At 39.4% G+C, this 12,500-nt stretch overlaps 1 protein-coding gene and 1 pseudogene across 1 annotated transcript in view; both read left to right on the top strand.

Moving 5' to 3' along the window:
* The window catches only part of LOC137998898 (uncharacterized), an 832-nt pseudogene extending 777 nt beyond the window's left edge, over positions 1-55 (top strand).
* A 4,913-nt stretch (positions 56-4,968) lies between these two features.
* Positions 4,969-12,500, top strand: part of LOC137999665 (protein SGT1 homolog) — a 12,356-nt gene continuing 4,824 nt past the window's right edge. Inside the window, exons 1-9 of the mRNA XM_068845512.1 lie at positions 4,969-5,021; positions 5,096-5,144; positions 5,371-5,461; positions 8,166-8,235; positions 9,360-9,430; positions 10,291-10,344; positions 10,501-10,541; positions 11,512-11,720; positions 12,368-12,464. Of these exons, the coding sequence (XP_068701613.1) occupies positions 5,002-5,021; positions 5,096-5,144; positions 5,371-5,461; positions 8,166-8,235; positions 9,360-9,430; positions 10,291-10,344; positions 10,501-10,541; positions 11,512-11,720; positions 12,368-12,464 (702 nt within the window). The 5' untranslated portion in view covers positions 4,969-5,001. The remainder of the gene's footprint in view (positions 5,022-5,095; positions 5,145-5,370; positions 5,462-8,165; positions 8,236-9,359; positions 9,431-10,290; positions 10,345-10,500; positions 10,542-11,511; positions 11,721-12,367; positions 12,465-12,500) is intronic.

Below are 12,500 nucleotides of genomic sequence, written 5' to 3'. Positions count from 1 at the left end.
TACATAACATGAAACCAGATTTTCACTATTACTAAAAATTTTTATTGGTTTACTTAATTTATTTAACTTATAAATTGTATCATATTTGATTTGTATTTTATATAATTTTAGATTTAATTAGTTTAGGCAGGTCCACATCAGCTGTAAAGTTGCGAAAAATTGTAACCTGCGTTATCAAATAAAGTTATGTATGTATGTATGTATGGTTTTCGTTAAAACAATGGTTTGCTGGGAGTGCTCAGTCTCGCGGGCTCAGAAAATCTGGTTGTGGTCATTGTTATTAAGGTTTTTCTGTTGAAACTTCCCATAAAACCTTGCTCTGTTGCTAGTCCCATTTCCTCGCGGCGAGAAAATCAACCATTTGACCGTCTGATGTAAATTATGTCGTACTGTCGTCAACTTGTTCGTCTCGACGGGCAAATCGTCTTGGAAAAATCGTCTCTCCAGACGGACAAATATCAGACGATTTGTTCGTCGAGAAATTCGTTTGTCCCGTTTGCACATCAGACGATTTGTCCGTACAGACCAACCTTGTTCCCAAGGCTTTTCTCCGCCGATTTCCTTAGGGAAAAAGCCCTGAGAACGAGGTTGCGTCCAGACGATTGTTCGTCCTCTAGTGTGAAAACGGCCATTGTTATATGCTCATGTAGTCGTCGTCAAAACCTAAAATTTGGTAATTTCACGTTGTTGTTTTGTGTAGTACGGCAAAGAAATGCACGGAAATTCGTGTGGCACGTGCAGCACGAGTATTTTCCTCTTTTAACCAATAATATTCTTGCTTCGTGGCGTTGCCTTAGCCGTCTACTACGGTGACGTCGAGGAAAACGTCATCTCAAAATATAACTTTGCACTATCGTAAGTTTCTCGCGGTATAGCCGTCTCGTTCGCGTCGAACAATGTGGGCGAAATATCCTATAAAAATAAATTGGTACGAGCGGTTTCAGAGAAAATATAAAAAATGAAAGATTCTTATTTGGACGGTCGATTTGTCGTCAAAACTTCAAATTTGGAGATTTTACGTCGTTGTTGTACAGATAAACGCGCGATTATGTGCTAAATATTTAAGCAAAAGCCGATACAACGTAGATTTGATTTTAGTGATGTACTATATTTCGGCTGGCCAAACCAGCCTTCTTCAGGTACAATGAGAGTTTACATTGAATTGCTTCTATGTACAAAATAATAAACTGAAATCTAATAAACTATCAAACTGCATCAAAAAAACTTGCAAGATTTTTATACCTTCGAGGTATGTTTTTACAGTTCGGTGTCTTTTTGGGCCTTTCCAATTTTTTCCTTTTCAGGCAAATACCGGTACTATAATAATTATCTCAGTTATAAGGGCTTTCTCTTATTCTTGGCCATTTTGTTAGCGGCTTTTTGCATAAAAATCTCTACATTCTTTCAAACTTTCAAGTAGGCATCAGACTGGACATCAGGCAACTTGACGTGTATGGCCTTGTTTTTTTAGGTTCTAGAAGTTTGCCTAAATAATTGGTCATTCATGCCATTTTCCCTCAGAAAATCGTCATTTTTGACAGTTTGGAAACTCGCCATTTCTCTAATTATTCCTAATTCTATGTAGGACTTTCAAGCGGTTTCTCAGTTGCATAGACAAAATCTACAACATCTAAGCTTCAATCCAAAAAATTAGGGCATTACGCGACTTGACTGATTTGCTAGTTTTTAGCCTCTGGAAGTTTGCCTAAAAAAAAAAGGTCATTTTCCCTTGCATTGGTCCTCTCTGCAAAAATCCGACTCGGAAAATTAGTTAGTTTATTGCATGAGGAAATATACCATTCCTTAAACTTTATGCATCTCAAGTAGGACATAAGACAACTTGTATTTCCTAGTTTTTCAGCTTCTAGTTTGCCTAAAATTTTGGCCACTTTTAAACATATTCCCTTGGTTTCCTCTTTGCAAAATCTCAGAAAATCGGCAATTTTGGAACTTTTGAAAAATATCTTTAGTCTTATCTAGACCTTTTTCCAAGCGGTTTTTTGGTTACAGCCCTTAACCCTTTGACGTCCGATCCAAACCAGCCGAAACCGGCCAGACTTAAAGTATTTTACTCTGTCTAACGCCAGACGATTTTACTCGTCAATGGGGAAACCCTGGGACTTAGATGCATACCAACAAGGGCATCAGGCAACTTGCATTTCTTTTTACTGATTGGTAAGCCTATCGTGCTACAACCGCGGACAAAATTCGAATTCCTTGAGACAGATACGCAAAACTAATAGTTATCGATAATTATCAAAATTACTTGCAATAGAAGTGCCAAACGATTTATAGGTATATTTTTTCGTAACTGATCTCATATTTTTACCCAAAATTTTGATCCCTGATCCCAAAAATGTGAGAATTTTGATCCCTGAAACCGCAAAAATTTGATCCCTGATTCCATAAAAAATACTGCTGATCCCGATCCTACGCGTTGTGATTCTAGATCCGAGGGCTGTGATTCCTGATCCCGGTCCTTTTCAGGCCTTTGATCCCTGATCCCATATTCCTCGTTACGACCATGAGTAGAGAGTTTAAGCAAAGACGACGGCTACGGCAACGAAAACGTCGGTCCAAAATATCACTTATAAATATCACTATAGCAGGTTATGCACTACCAGATAATCTTAAAGATTCTCCAAATTCATCTATCTTTAAACATAACTTAAAACAATCCAAGCAAACTATCATGAATATTAATTTCGGGAAGGGAGGTAACGTTATACATAACATGAAACCAGATTTTCACTATTACTAAACATTTTTATTGGTTTACTTAATTTATTTAACTTATAAATTGTATCATATTTGATTTGTATTTTATATAATTTTAGATTTAATTAGTTTAGGCAGGTCCACATCAGCTGTAAAGTTGCGAAAAATTGTAACCTGCGTTATCAAATAAAGTTATGTATGTATGTATGTATGGTTTTCGTTAAAACAATGGTTTGCTGGGAGTGCTCAGTCTCGCGGGCTCAGAAAATCTGGTTGTGGTCATTGTTATTAAGGTTTTTCTGTTGAAACTTCCCATAAAACCTTGCTCTGTTGCTAGTCCCATTTCCTCGCGGCGAGAAAATCAACCATTTGACCGTCTGATGTAAATTATGTCGTACTGTCGTCAACTTGTTCGTCTCGACGGGCAAATCGTCTTGGAAAAATCGTCTCTCCAGACGGACAAATATCAGACGATTTGATCGTCGAGAAATTCGTTTGTCCCGTTTGCACATCAGACGATTTGTCCGTCCAGACCAACCTTGTTCCCAGGGCTTTTCTCCGCCGATTTCCTTAGGGAAAAAGCCCTGAGAAAGAGGTTGCGTCCAGACGATTGTTCGTCCTCTAGTGTGAAAACGGCCATTGTTATATGCTCATGTAGTCGTCGTCAAAACCTAAAATTTGGTAATTTCACGTTGTTGTTTTGTGTAGTACGGCAAAGAAATGCACGGAAATTCGTGTGGCACGTGCAGCACGAGTATTTTCCTCTTTTAACCAATAATATTCTTGCTTCGTGGCGTTGCCTTAGCCGTCTACTACGGTGACGTCGAGGAAAACGTCATCTCAAAATATAACTTTGCACTATCGTAAGTTTCTCGCGGTATAGCCGTCTCGTTCGCGTCGAACAATGTGGGCGAAATATCCTATAAAAATAAATTGGTACGAGCGGTTTCAGAGAAAATATAAAAAATGAAAGATTCTTATTTGGACGGTCGATTTGTCGTCAAAACTTCAAATTTGGAGATTTTACGTCGTTGTTGTACAGATAAACGCGCGATTATGTGCTAAATATTTAAGCAAAAGCCGATACAACGTAGATTTGATTTTAGTGATGTACTATATTTCGGCTGGCCAAACCAGCCTTCTTCAGGTACAATGAGAGTTTACATTGAATTGCTTCTATGTACAAAATAATAAACTGAAATCTAATACGTTTCTTCGCGGATATTTAAGACCGTTGGGATCAATTGTCCTGCCTTTTAAAATTAAAAAAGCTTCCCTGGCCTTACGGATCGAGTCTCTGTTAGAAAATATTTTTTCGATAGGGGTTAATTGCATGTCCTTGGAGATGTTGTGGGGAGAGGAGAGGAAATGTTCTGCGACTGTAGTAGGTTTGGATTTGGTGTTAGCGTTATCTAAAGTGCGGCGGTGTTCATTAAAACGGTCTTTTAAACGTCGTTTAGTTTCTCCTATGTACTGTAGATGGCATCTGTTGCATTGAATCATGTAGATAAGGTTTTTAGTTTCGCAAGTTATGTGGAAATTAATGGAGCGCGTTTCGCTAGTAGAGCTGAATTTATAGTTGGTTAGTCCATGGAAAATGTAAGGGCAGGTAGAGCAGAATGTGCTAGAATGCGTGCCGTACGTGCAGCAACGTGCAACACGATCATTTTTCCTCTTTCAACCAATCCTTGTATTACGGAACCTGCGCCGGCAGTACGCGCGGCAGTCAAAACTGGGCTATCCTGTGAATCATTTCCATTTCACCGGAAACGGTGCATTTCTATGCGCAAACGACGATGTGTAGATATACCCTATCAAAGGGGCGCCACCGAAGTCTTTTTTCGCGAAAGCAACAAAAATAAATACATTATCAAAACAGTTTTGATGTCTTCTTACACTTGAAAATATCATTCTGAATTCGTCTTAACATAGTTAGAAAAAGCACAAATAACAGCCTAAGTTCGAATTGCCGCTCGCCGGCAACCTCGGTTTGGCGCCAAAGTTTGTTGACAAAAAGTTGCCTCAAAAATAGTTTTCTGGCCCTTAATTGCGAACAATTGACGTGACGTCAGACAGCACAGTATTTTCCCGCTCTCTGATTTCTGATTGGTCAATTTAAATTTCAGTAGCTCTCGCCGTACGCTGGACGCGTGGCGTCCTCGTTGACGACCGCGTGGTCCCTATTGTAGGTGGGGTGGAGGGACGGGTTAGGCAGGTGTAGTTTGAATCTCGCGCGAAAGTCTGCTTTTGCGTGAATAGCCCACAAAAAGGCTTGGTTACAAAATGGCGAGTGAGTTTGTGAGGTTTGTATCCCTCATTTTCCGCTAAAATGTGGCACGAAACAGGAATTCTGAAACATGCACTGATTTTTTTTTAGAGAGGGAAACGACGCTTTCGTTGACGACGACTATGACCTCGCTGTCAAGGTGAGAACGAAAACAAAACGGGTTAGAAGGTCTGGTTGTAGATGTGTAGCGTACGTGCTTGCACCCTTAAGTTAACGTTAACAAAGTTTTTAGGCTCTGTCATAATAATGTTTGCTGGCTTAATAATGAACAGACGGGGACTCAGATGTTTATTCTAAATATCGTTGTTACCTGTGCCAAGACTGTAAACAAATATGCAAAAAACTTATCGATGATCCTATTGCAGAAATACTCGGAAGCCATAGAGCTCGATGCATCCAATGCTGAGTTCTACTTAAAACGTGCAGCTGCTTATATGAAGCTTGGACATTTTCAAGGTATTAAAATACGATGTTTTTGTAAAATTATTATCATGGTGGAAAAAAAAAATCTCTGTACTGGAGAGGTTTATGTTAAAAAAAAAAACAATGCACCAAAGAATTCGAAGTAGTTAGTTATATTCGTAGCAGTGAAAGATTCTAAGATACCTAAAGGCCCGGACACACTAGGCGACAAGTCGCAGCGATATGTATCTGCGACAAGTTGCTCCATGTGTACTACTTGCAAAACAAGTCGCTACGACACGACGCCTGTTCGGAGCACACGCAGTGATCTTGTATGAAGGGGGATGTGAACTAGTTTTCTAATTCAATATGGCTGACCATATGACGCTCTCTCATTGGTTCATTTATATTTTGTCGCAGCGACTTGTTGCAGAAATTGTACACACGATGCGACAACGCTGCTTTCGCTAATTTTGTCTCTGCGACTAGTCGCACGAATTCAAACTGGTTTGAATTCGTGCAACTGATTGCGGCGACCAAATTCTGCCGCAGCGACATCAATTTTCATGAAATTAAGCGTGTCACACAAGGCGATTTGTTGGGGCGACTTGTCCCCGCGATGTGTCGCAGCAACTTATCGCCTAGTGTGTCCCGGCCTTAATGGTTTGTGTGTCTGACAATAATTTTGTTTCGTAGTAACTGTTTTCTGTGAGAGCTGTCATAACTCATTAACATAATATGGTACAATGGGTACATGCTAGAATGGGCCTTATTCGCTCGGCGTCCATATTGGCCATAGGAAAAAGATTTCGTACCTCGAGTTGAAATGTCTGGGAACGAGTTTCGGTGGGGCAAAAGAAACATTTTCAATTCCTTGGAATTCAACATGTCTGCAGTGTGATTAAGGCCCATGGTGGTTGGGCTTTTACTTCGGGTAGAGGAGCACAGAACGCATCATCAGAAAAGAATGCAAATGCGAGAAATTTACTCACAAATAATTTGTTCATGGAAGTTTGGCAGTGTGGAAGTTTGGCAGTGTGGAAGTGTGGCAGTGTGGAAGTGTGGCAGTGTGGCAGTGTGGCAGTGTGGAAGCTTGGCAGTGTGGGTTAGGGTTCATGTTCGGGTTTGTGTCACTACCACACTGCCAAACTTCCACACTTCCTCACTACCAAACGTCCGCGCTGCCAAACTTTCACACTTCCACACTGCCAAACTTCCACACTTCCACACTGCCAAACTTCCAAACTTCCAAACTTCCAAACTTCCACACTGCCAAACTTCCACACTTCCACATTGCCAAACTTCCACACTTCCACACTGCCAAACTTCCACATTTCCACACTGCCAAACGTCCACACTTCCACACTGCCAAACTTCCATGTACTAATTATTTGTGAGTAAATTTCTCGCATTTGCATTCCTTTCTGATGACACGTTCTATGCTCTTCTACCCGAAGTAAAAGCCGGTGGTTGGGAGTGTATTTATGTGCAGTGAGTTGGACACCATGACAACGACATTGATTTAGTGACATTCAAAAATAATCAATCACAACCTATGGACGGCCGGTATTAATTATTTAGGCAGATCGCACATCTTAATCTCACTCACCATTACAAAATTAAGAATAACTTGTACACCTATTAATTTTATGTTGAATTTTGCACTATGTTTCGGTGTTTTACGTCTTAAGTCAGCTGACTTCATACACTACAAAGGATATCCCTGACCACGACCGCTGCCTAAGAACATTTTCCGGAAGCCCTTCGGGCTCCCAACATTAAAAGTTAGTAGTCTGAGTCATTTTTTCAAGAGCCCAGAATTAATTAATTAACCCCAAAGTCAAGTGGTCTGCCTCAGTTATAATTATACGAAACATGTAATGGTGCCACAGATGACTTACCAAAATAAATGGTGTGTACCTTATGACAGTAAACGTTGTATTTGTAAACGAATTGAATAAAAGCAATCACATTTTTCCAGTTTAATTAAACAAGAGCGATAGTAGTCACAATTCTTGATCCTGTCTGTCACCTATCAACATTCCATGCCGGCATAGTAAAAGTGTACTTCTGAAAATAATTTACACCTTTTGGTTTATTTGCTTGTTATTTTTTCGCTTGCATGTCTTAAGTGCATAAAGATCCATGGTATTTTGGGGTTAGGGAAGAACCTTCAGTGATCAGTGGGAGATCGCATCATGGAAATGCATGTTTAATTGTATCATTGAAATGACTACTTAATCCTACCTTACTCAAGTTCCGAATGATGAGACAAGAAGCACAAAGTTTTGCTTACCTGTTAAGAGAGGTCCATTGCTGTCACCAAGCAAAAAACCAAGTAAACTTTCAGCAATTAACGCGGGAAAAAGTAGATTGCTGGAAATAATACTTTTAGACAACATTCTCATTGGCATTGTTGTGATCCTTGTGTAAGGTCTCCAATATTAATGGTGCAACTAATTAGACATATAGTGTGCTTTTTTTTATGCAAGGCCTCTCGATACTTTGTGAAACTTCTTAATTGACCTATTATTTGCAACCTTTAGATTGGTATGTGGGTATACATGTCCATACTCATCAAGTAAACAAGTTTTCCTGCTGAACATGCACGCTTCAAAAAAACTTGCTTCCCAAACCAATTGTACTTGTTCTGAATGAAAATGTGCACTTATGGCCACTCTTACATTCGACCCAAAGGTCAGTAGCATAATCACTCTGGCACATCAAACATTAGATTCTGACCACTTTGTTTTCACAGATGCAGTTGCAGATGCCTCCTCAGCTGTCAGTTTACACCCAACAAACACCAAAGCGCATTCAAGAAAAGGGTATAAGACTCATTTAAGTGTTCATTATGACAACAACGGCAGTACGGCCTAGTGGTTAGGGTGCTTGCCGTTAGATCTGGAGATTCAAGGCTCAAGACCCAACCTATCCACTTGTTTAATTTGATCCTAATAGTCCCGGTTCAACTTCTTGAATTTACGCACTTGTAAATACCGGTAGGCAACTGGTTTGCCTGCGGCCAGTTGGGATTCTTAAAAGGTGTTGTGTTCGTTGTTTGATCAATTTCACTATTTTATTGGCCCTGAAAAGCCTCTATAGATATGGGGAGTTGTCAACTAAATAAACCAGTATGACTGGTATGTATGTATAAATAAGTAATAAAAATTCTTTCTTTCTTTCGTTGGGTAATTCTGGACATGTGCATTTGTACACTAGGCTGCTGTGTTATGCAGTACTCTTGAACAAGTTTTTGGAAGTTTATATTGGTGTTTTATAAGTTACATTATAATATTATTGCTATTATATAAATCATTATCATTATTATGAGTAGTATATAAAGTACAGATGCCAGACTGTGAAGCTTTAGTGAGTGGGTCTGAAGGGTCAATGTAATTTTTTTGTATGGATTGGACTTCTCATACTAAATTAATAAACCAAATTACGAGAAGTTGAAGAGTTAGTAAAATTGATTATGAGAATTTGATAAATGAATAAAACTGCTTAGCAGATGTAAATGTAAAATTAATGTACATGTAAATGTGCGCTTAGTTGATGGCTCCCTACAAGGGCGTTTCAGGATCAACCGGCTCAATGGGATCGGACCGAATGCATGTGAATACAATCCATGTCTGATCTCGGAGCACCGCAAACCCAGCCAGACGTAATTGACTGGGAGTCGATTTTGAGGAGGGAGGAAAACCGGAGTACCCGGAGAAAAACCATCAGAGTCAGGTTGAGATCGACTGAAACTCAGCCCATACCCAAGGCCAGAGTTGAACCTGGGTCACAGAGGTGGGAGGCACGATTGATGACCACTAAACCACCCTGACTCCCCAAATGTATGTTTGCATTTCAGCAAATGAATCATTTTTCATCATCATCATTATATAGTATTACCGTCATAGAATTGATGTTTCTTCTGCTTTATATTATCAATAATTGATAGGCTGGCTTTCTTTAATCTTGGGGATTACAAATCTGCTAAACAGTCATTTTTTGATGCTTTACAACTTGACAGTAAGTTCAACGTTTGTCATACTAGTTTGTCTTTATAATATTATTTTTGCAAGTACTGCCTTCTCTGTCTGGATTTTTTATATTCATTTGCTAATATCCATCTGAAGTCAGGAGAATTTAAAAAAAGAGTAAGTGCAATTCACTCCAAGATAGTAAGTTGGAAATTTTTTTGGAAGAATATTTTTGTCTTGTATTCATTTAACACTTTTATCCCTGAACTGGGCTCCATTGACAAGTAAATTAACTTTTGTTTGTTAGACATCTGACATCTAGAAGTTTCACTCGTATGAGGGAAAGGGTTAACCTTTTCATCCATTGGTCTGAGTTTATACATTATTATTACAGTATTTTAGAAAATTGTCTTAATAATTCTGTCAGTAATAGCTCACATTTTTCAACTCGTATCAAAATAAATCCTTCATTTTGGTACAAGTGACAACCAGGGAAGCTGAGAAATCTCTTGCATGTAAATCACAATAAATCAGGCAAATAACCACACAAAAAGTGAGAAAGTCACCAAGGGCGATAACGTATGTCTTCTTTTCGAAAACTTTGCATGTAATTATCTTTTTTAGTCTGCTAGCGGGATTCTCGTACAAACCCTTACGGTGCCTGGGTCACCTGTGGGCTATTTGATAATAGCGAGCTTACGCAACAGGACGGCTGGAAGACTCAGGACGGCAGAATGACGAAAACATGTCGCGTAAGATTGGTAATGCACAGTCTCGCGCGACATTTTTTCGCCATTCTGCCGTCCTGAGTCTTCCAGCTGTCCTGTTGCGTAAGCTCGCTAATAATGTTGAGGGGACAGATTGCTGTTGTAGTCATTCATAGAACTTGAGGTTACATTCATTTTGCAGAAGAGAACAAGGAATTACAGACATGGGTTGGGAAATGTGATGCTCAACTGGATGGTAAGTAGATTTGTACAAGAAATTTTTCAATGGCCATTGTTATTCGTATCTAACTTTTTGTTATAATTAGTCAATAAACTCTGTATTTTTGGTAAAAACACATTTTAATGTACATTGAATGGATTTCAATAGTTACTTTTGATTTCCAACATTCAGAAGCAAGTGAAGCAAAACCTGGGGCAGACGCCGCAGAAAAGGTATTGTACGAAATGAATGTTGACAAAAAATTGTGAAGGAGAAGGGTGTTGTATTTTATACCAGAAATTCCACATTTCAGGCAATATGTAAACTACACAAAAGCATTTCAATGACAGAAATAAAAACAAAGGAAACAGAAAAATATTCTTGTTGTAAACATCAGATACAATATGACCATATAAATTATATACCGGTATCTGATATAATGGCAGTATATAAACTATAGCTAGGTGGCTCTCCCACTATAAGCTAAGTAGACAGTGCAGAATAATTACTGCATATGAATTCTTTAAATTGCAATAATTAACATTAATAATACATGTACTATCATGAAAAAAAATTCTTGTAGGATATGGAGAAAAAATTTTGCAATAAACTTGTTCAGTATGTTAGAGGCATTAACGCATTGACTCCTCAGGCATGGTACGACACCCCCAGTGAACAAGTAAAGGGGTGTGCCTTGCATGGGACCTCGCGTCCTGTTCGCACCCACCCTTTTGGGTCTTCGTATTATCGTATTAAGTGCTACTGTTGTGTGTGTGTTTTTTTTTGGAAGTCAAACCCAATAAAGCAGTTAAAAAAAAAAAAGTATGGCATCAGACAGAGTAAAATCTGTAAGTCTCACTCGCAGGAGTCAATGGATTAATTGGGGGGGGGGGGGGGCATAGTTTTTGACTGGTTAACCCATTGACACCTCAAACACCCTGACTAGGACCCCCAGTGGATGAATAAAATTGTCTGGCATTAGACATATCAGAGTAAAACCTGTTAAGTCTCACTCCCAGGAGTCAATGGGTTACAGTGCAACACGCCTTACCCATGCAATGGTGATCAACTTACAACCGTGTGAACTTTGCACACCCTGATTGGCAGACAGTTTGTAAAAAACCTTGTTAGGTGGCCGCGGTAAGACACGCCGCACTGTAAAGAAATATGCACTGTGAATTTGTACTTTGCATTTTCTTTTAGGTTGTTGGCATGGCCAGTGGGGATGAATCACAACTACCGGAGACAGGAGAAAGTACTAGCACTGATAAGCAGGTTCCAGGTAGTGAAGTGGTTTCCTCTGTTGCGGACTCCTCAAGTACTGCTGATTTCTCAGTACCAGTATCTTCAGTTTTAGAGGCTCAGGCTCATAATGAACAACCCCAGGCTCCTGCGGCACCTCCAAAACCACGGTAAACTAAAACTTGCGATGCAAATAAATGCTCTTTATGTTCATCTTTCTGTCTACAATGGTCCCACTAGTTTTGTCAACCCTGTTCTTACATCTGGTTTTTTAAAATTTGTGTTAGTCAAGATTGTTTGGCATATTACACCATTTCCACAAGTATGGCTAAAGATGTGATAGTTTTTGCTTGATCATCTGCCACTTATATTCTCCCTTGCAGCCATTTTTAGTGTCTTCACACAATGCTCCTCCCCACGAATGGCTTCATTCTCACATTTGAAAAAACATTCCTATCAAGTGTTACAACCAATTTCTATTTGGGTTACCTATTTCAGGAACAATCCCCTTGATGTCTGCGGTGGTCTCCTAGGCACAAAGACTACAAAGGGAAAGGGAGGTTTTTCATTCCTATCAAGTGTTACGACCAATCTCTATTTGAGTTACCTATTTCAGGAACAATCCCCTTGATGTCTGCGGTGGTCTCCTAGGCACAAAGACTACAAAGGGAAAGGGAGGTTTTCCAAATGTGAGCAGCCGTTTGTGGGGAGGAAGATTGCATGAATTTTTGATGACACTAAAATGCCTGCAAGGGATACTACGGTTACTTGTAACCTGTCCTAGTGTTTTATGTAACCTTTGAAATTGTGTGTATAGGTTTGATTGGTATCAGACAGAAACACATGTGGTTGTAACTTTAATGATCAAGAAGGCAAAAGAGGAAAACGTCAATGTAGAGTACGGGGAGAAAACAGTAAGGGTCACATGATATTTTGTGTTTATAAGGACA

The sequence above is a fragment of the Montipora foliosa genome, chromosome 4 (assembly GCF_036669935.1).
Source record: "Montipora foliosa isolate CH-2021 chromosome 4, ASM3666993v2, whole genome shotgun sequence".
Taxonomy (NCBI): domain Eukaryota; kingdom Metazoa; phylum Cnidaria; class Anthozoa; order Scleractinia; family Acroporidae; genus Montipora; species Montipora foliosa.
This window is presented reverse-complemented; position numbering and strand designations above follow the sequence as displayed.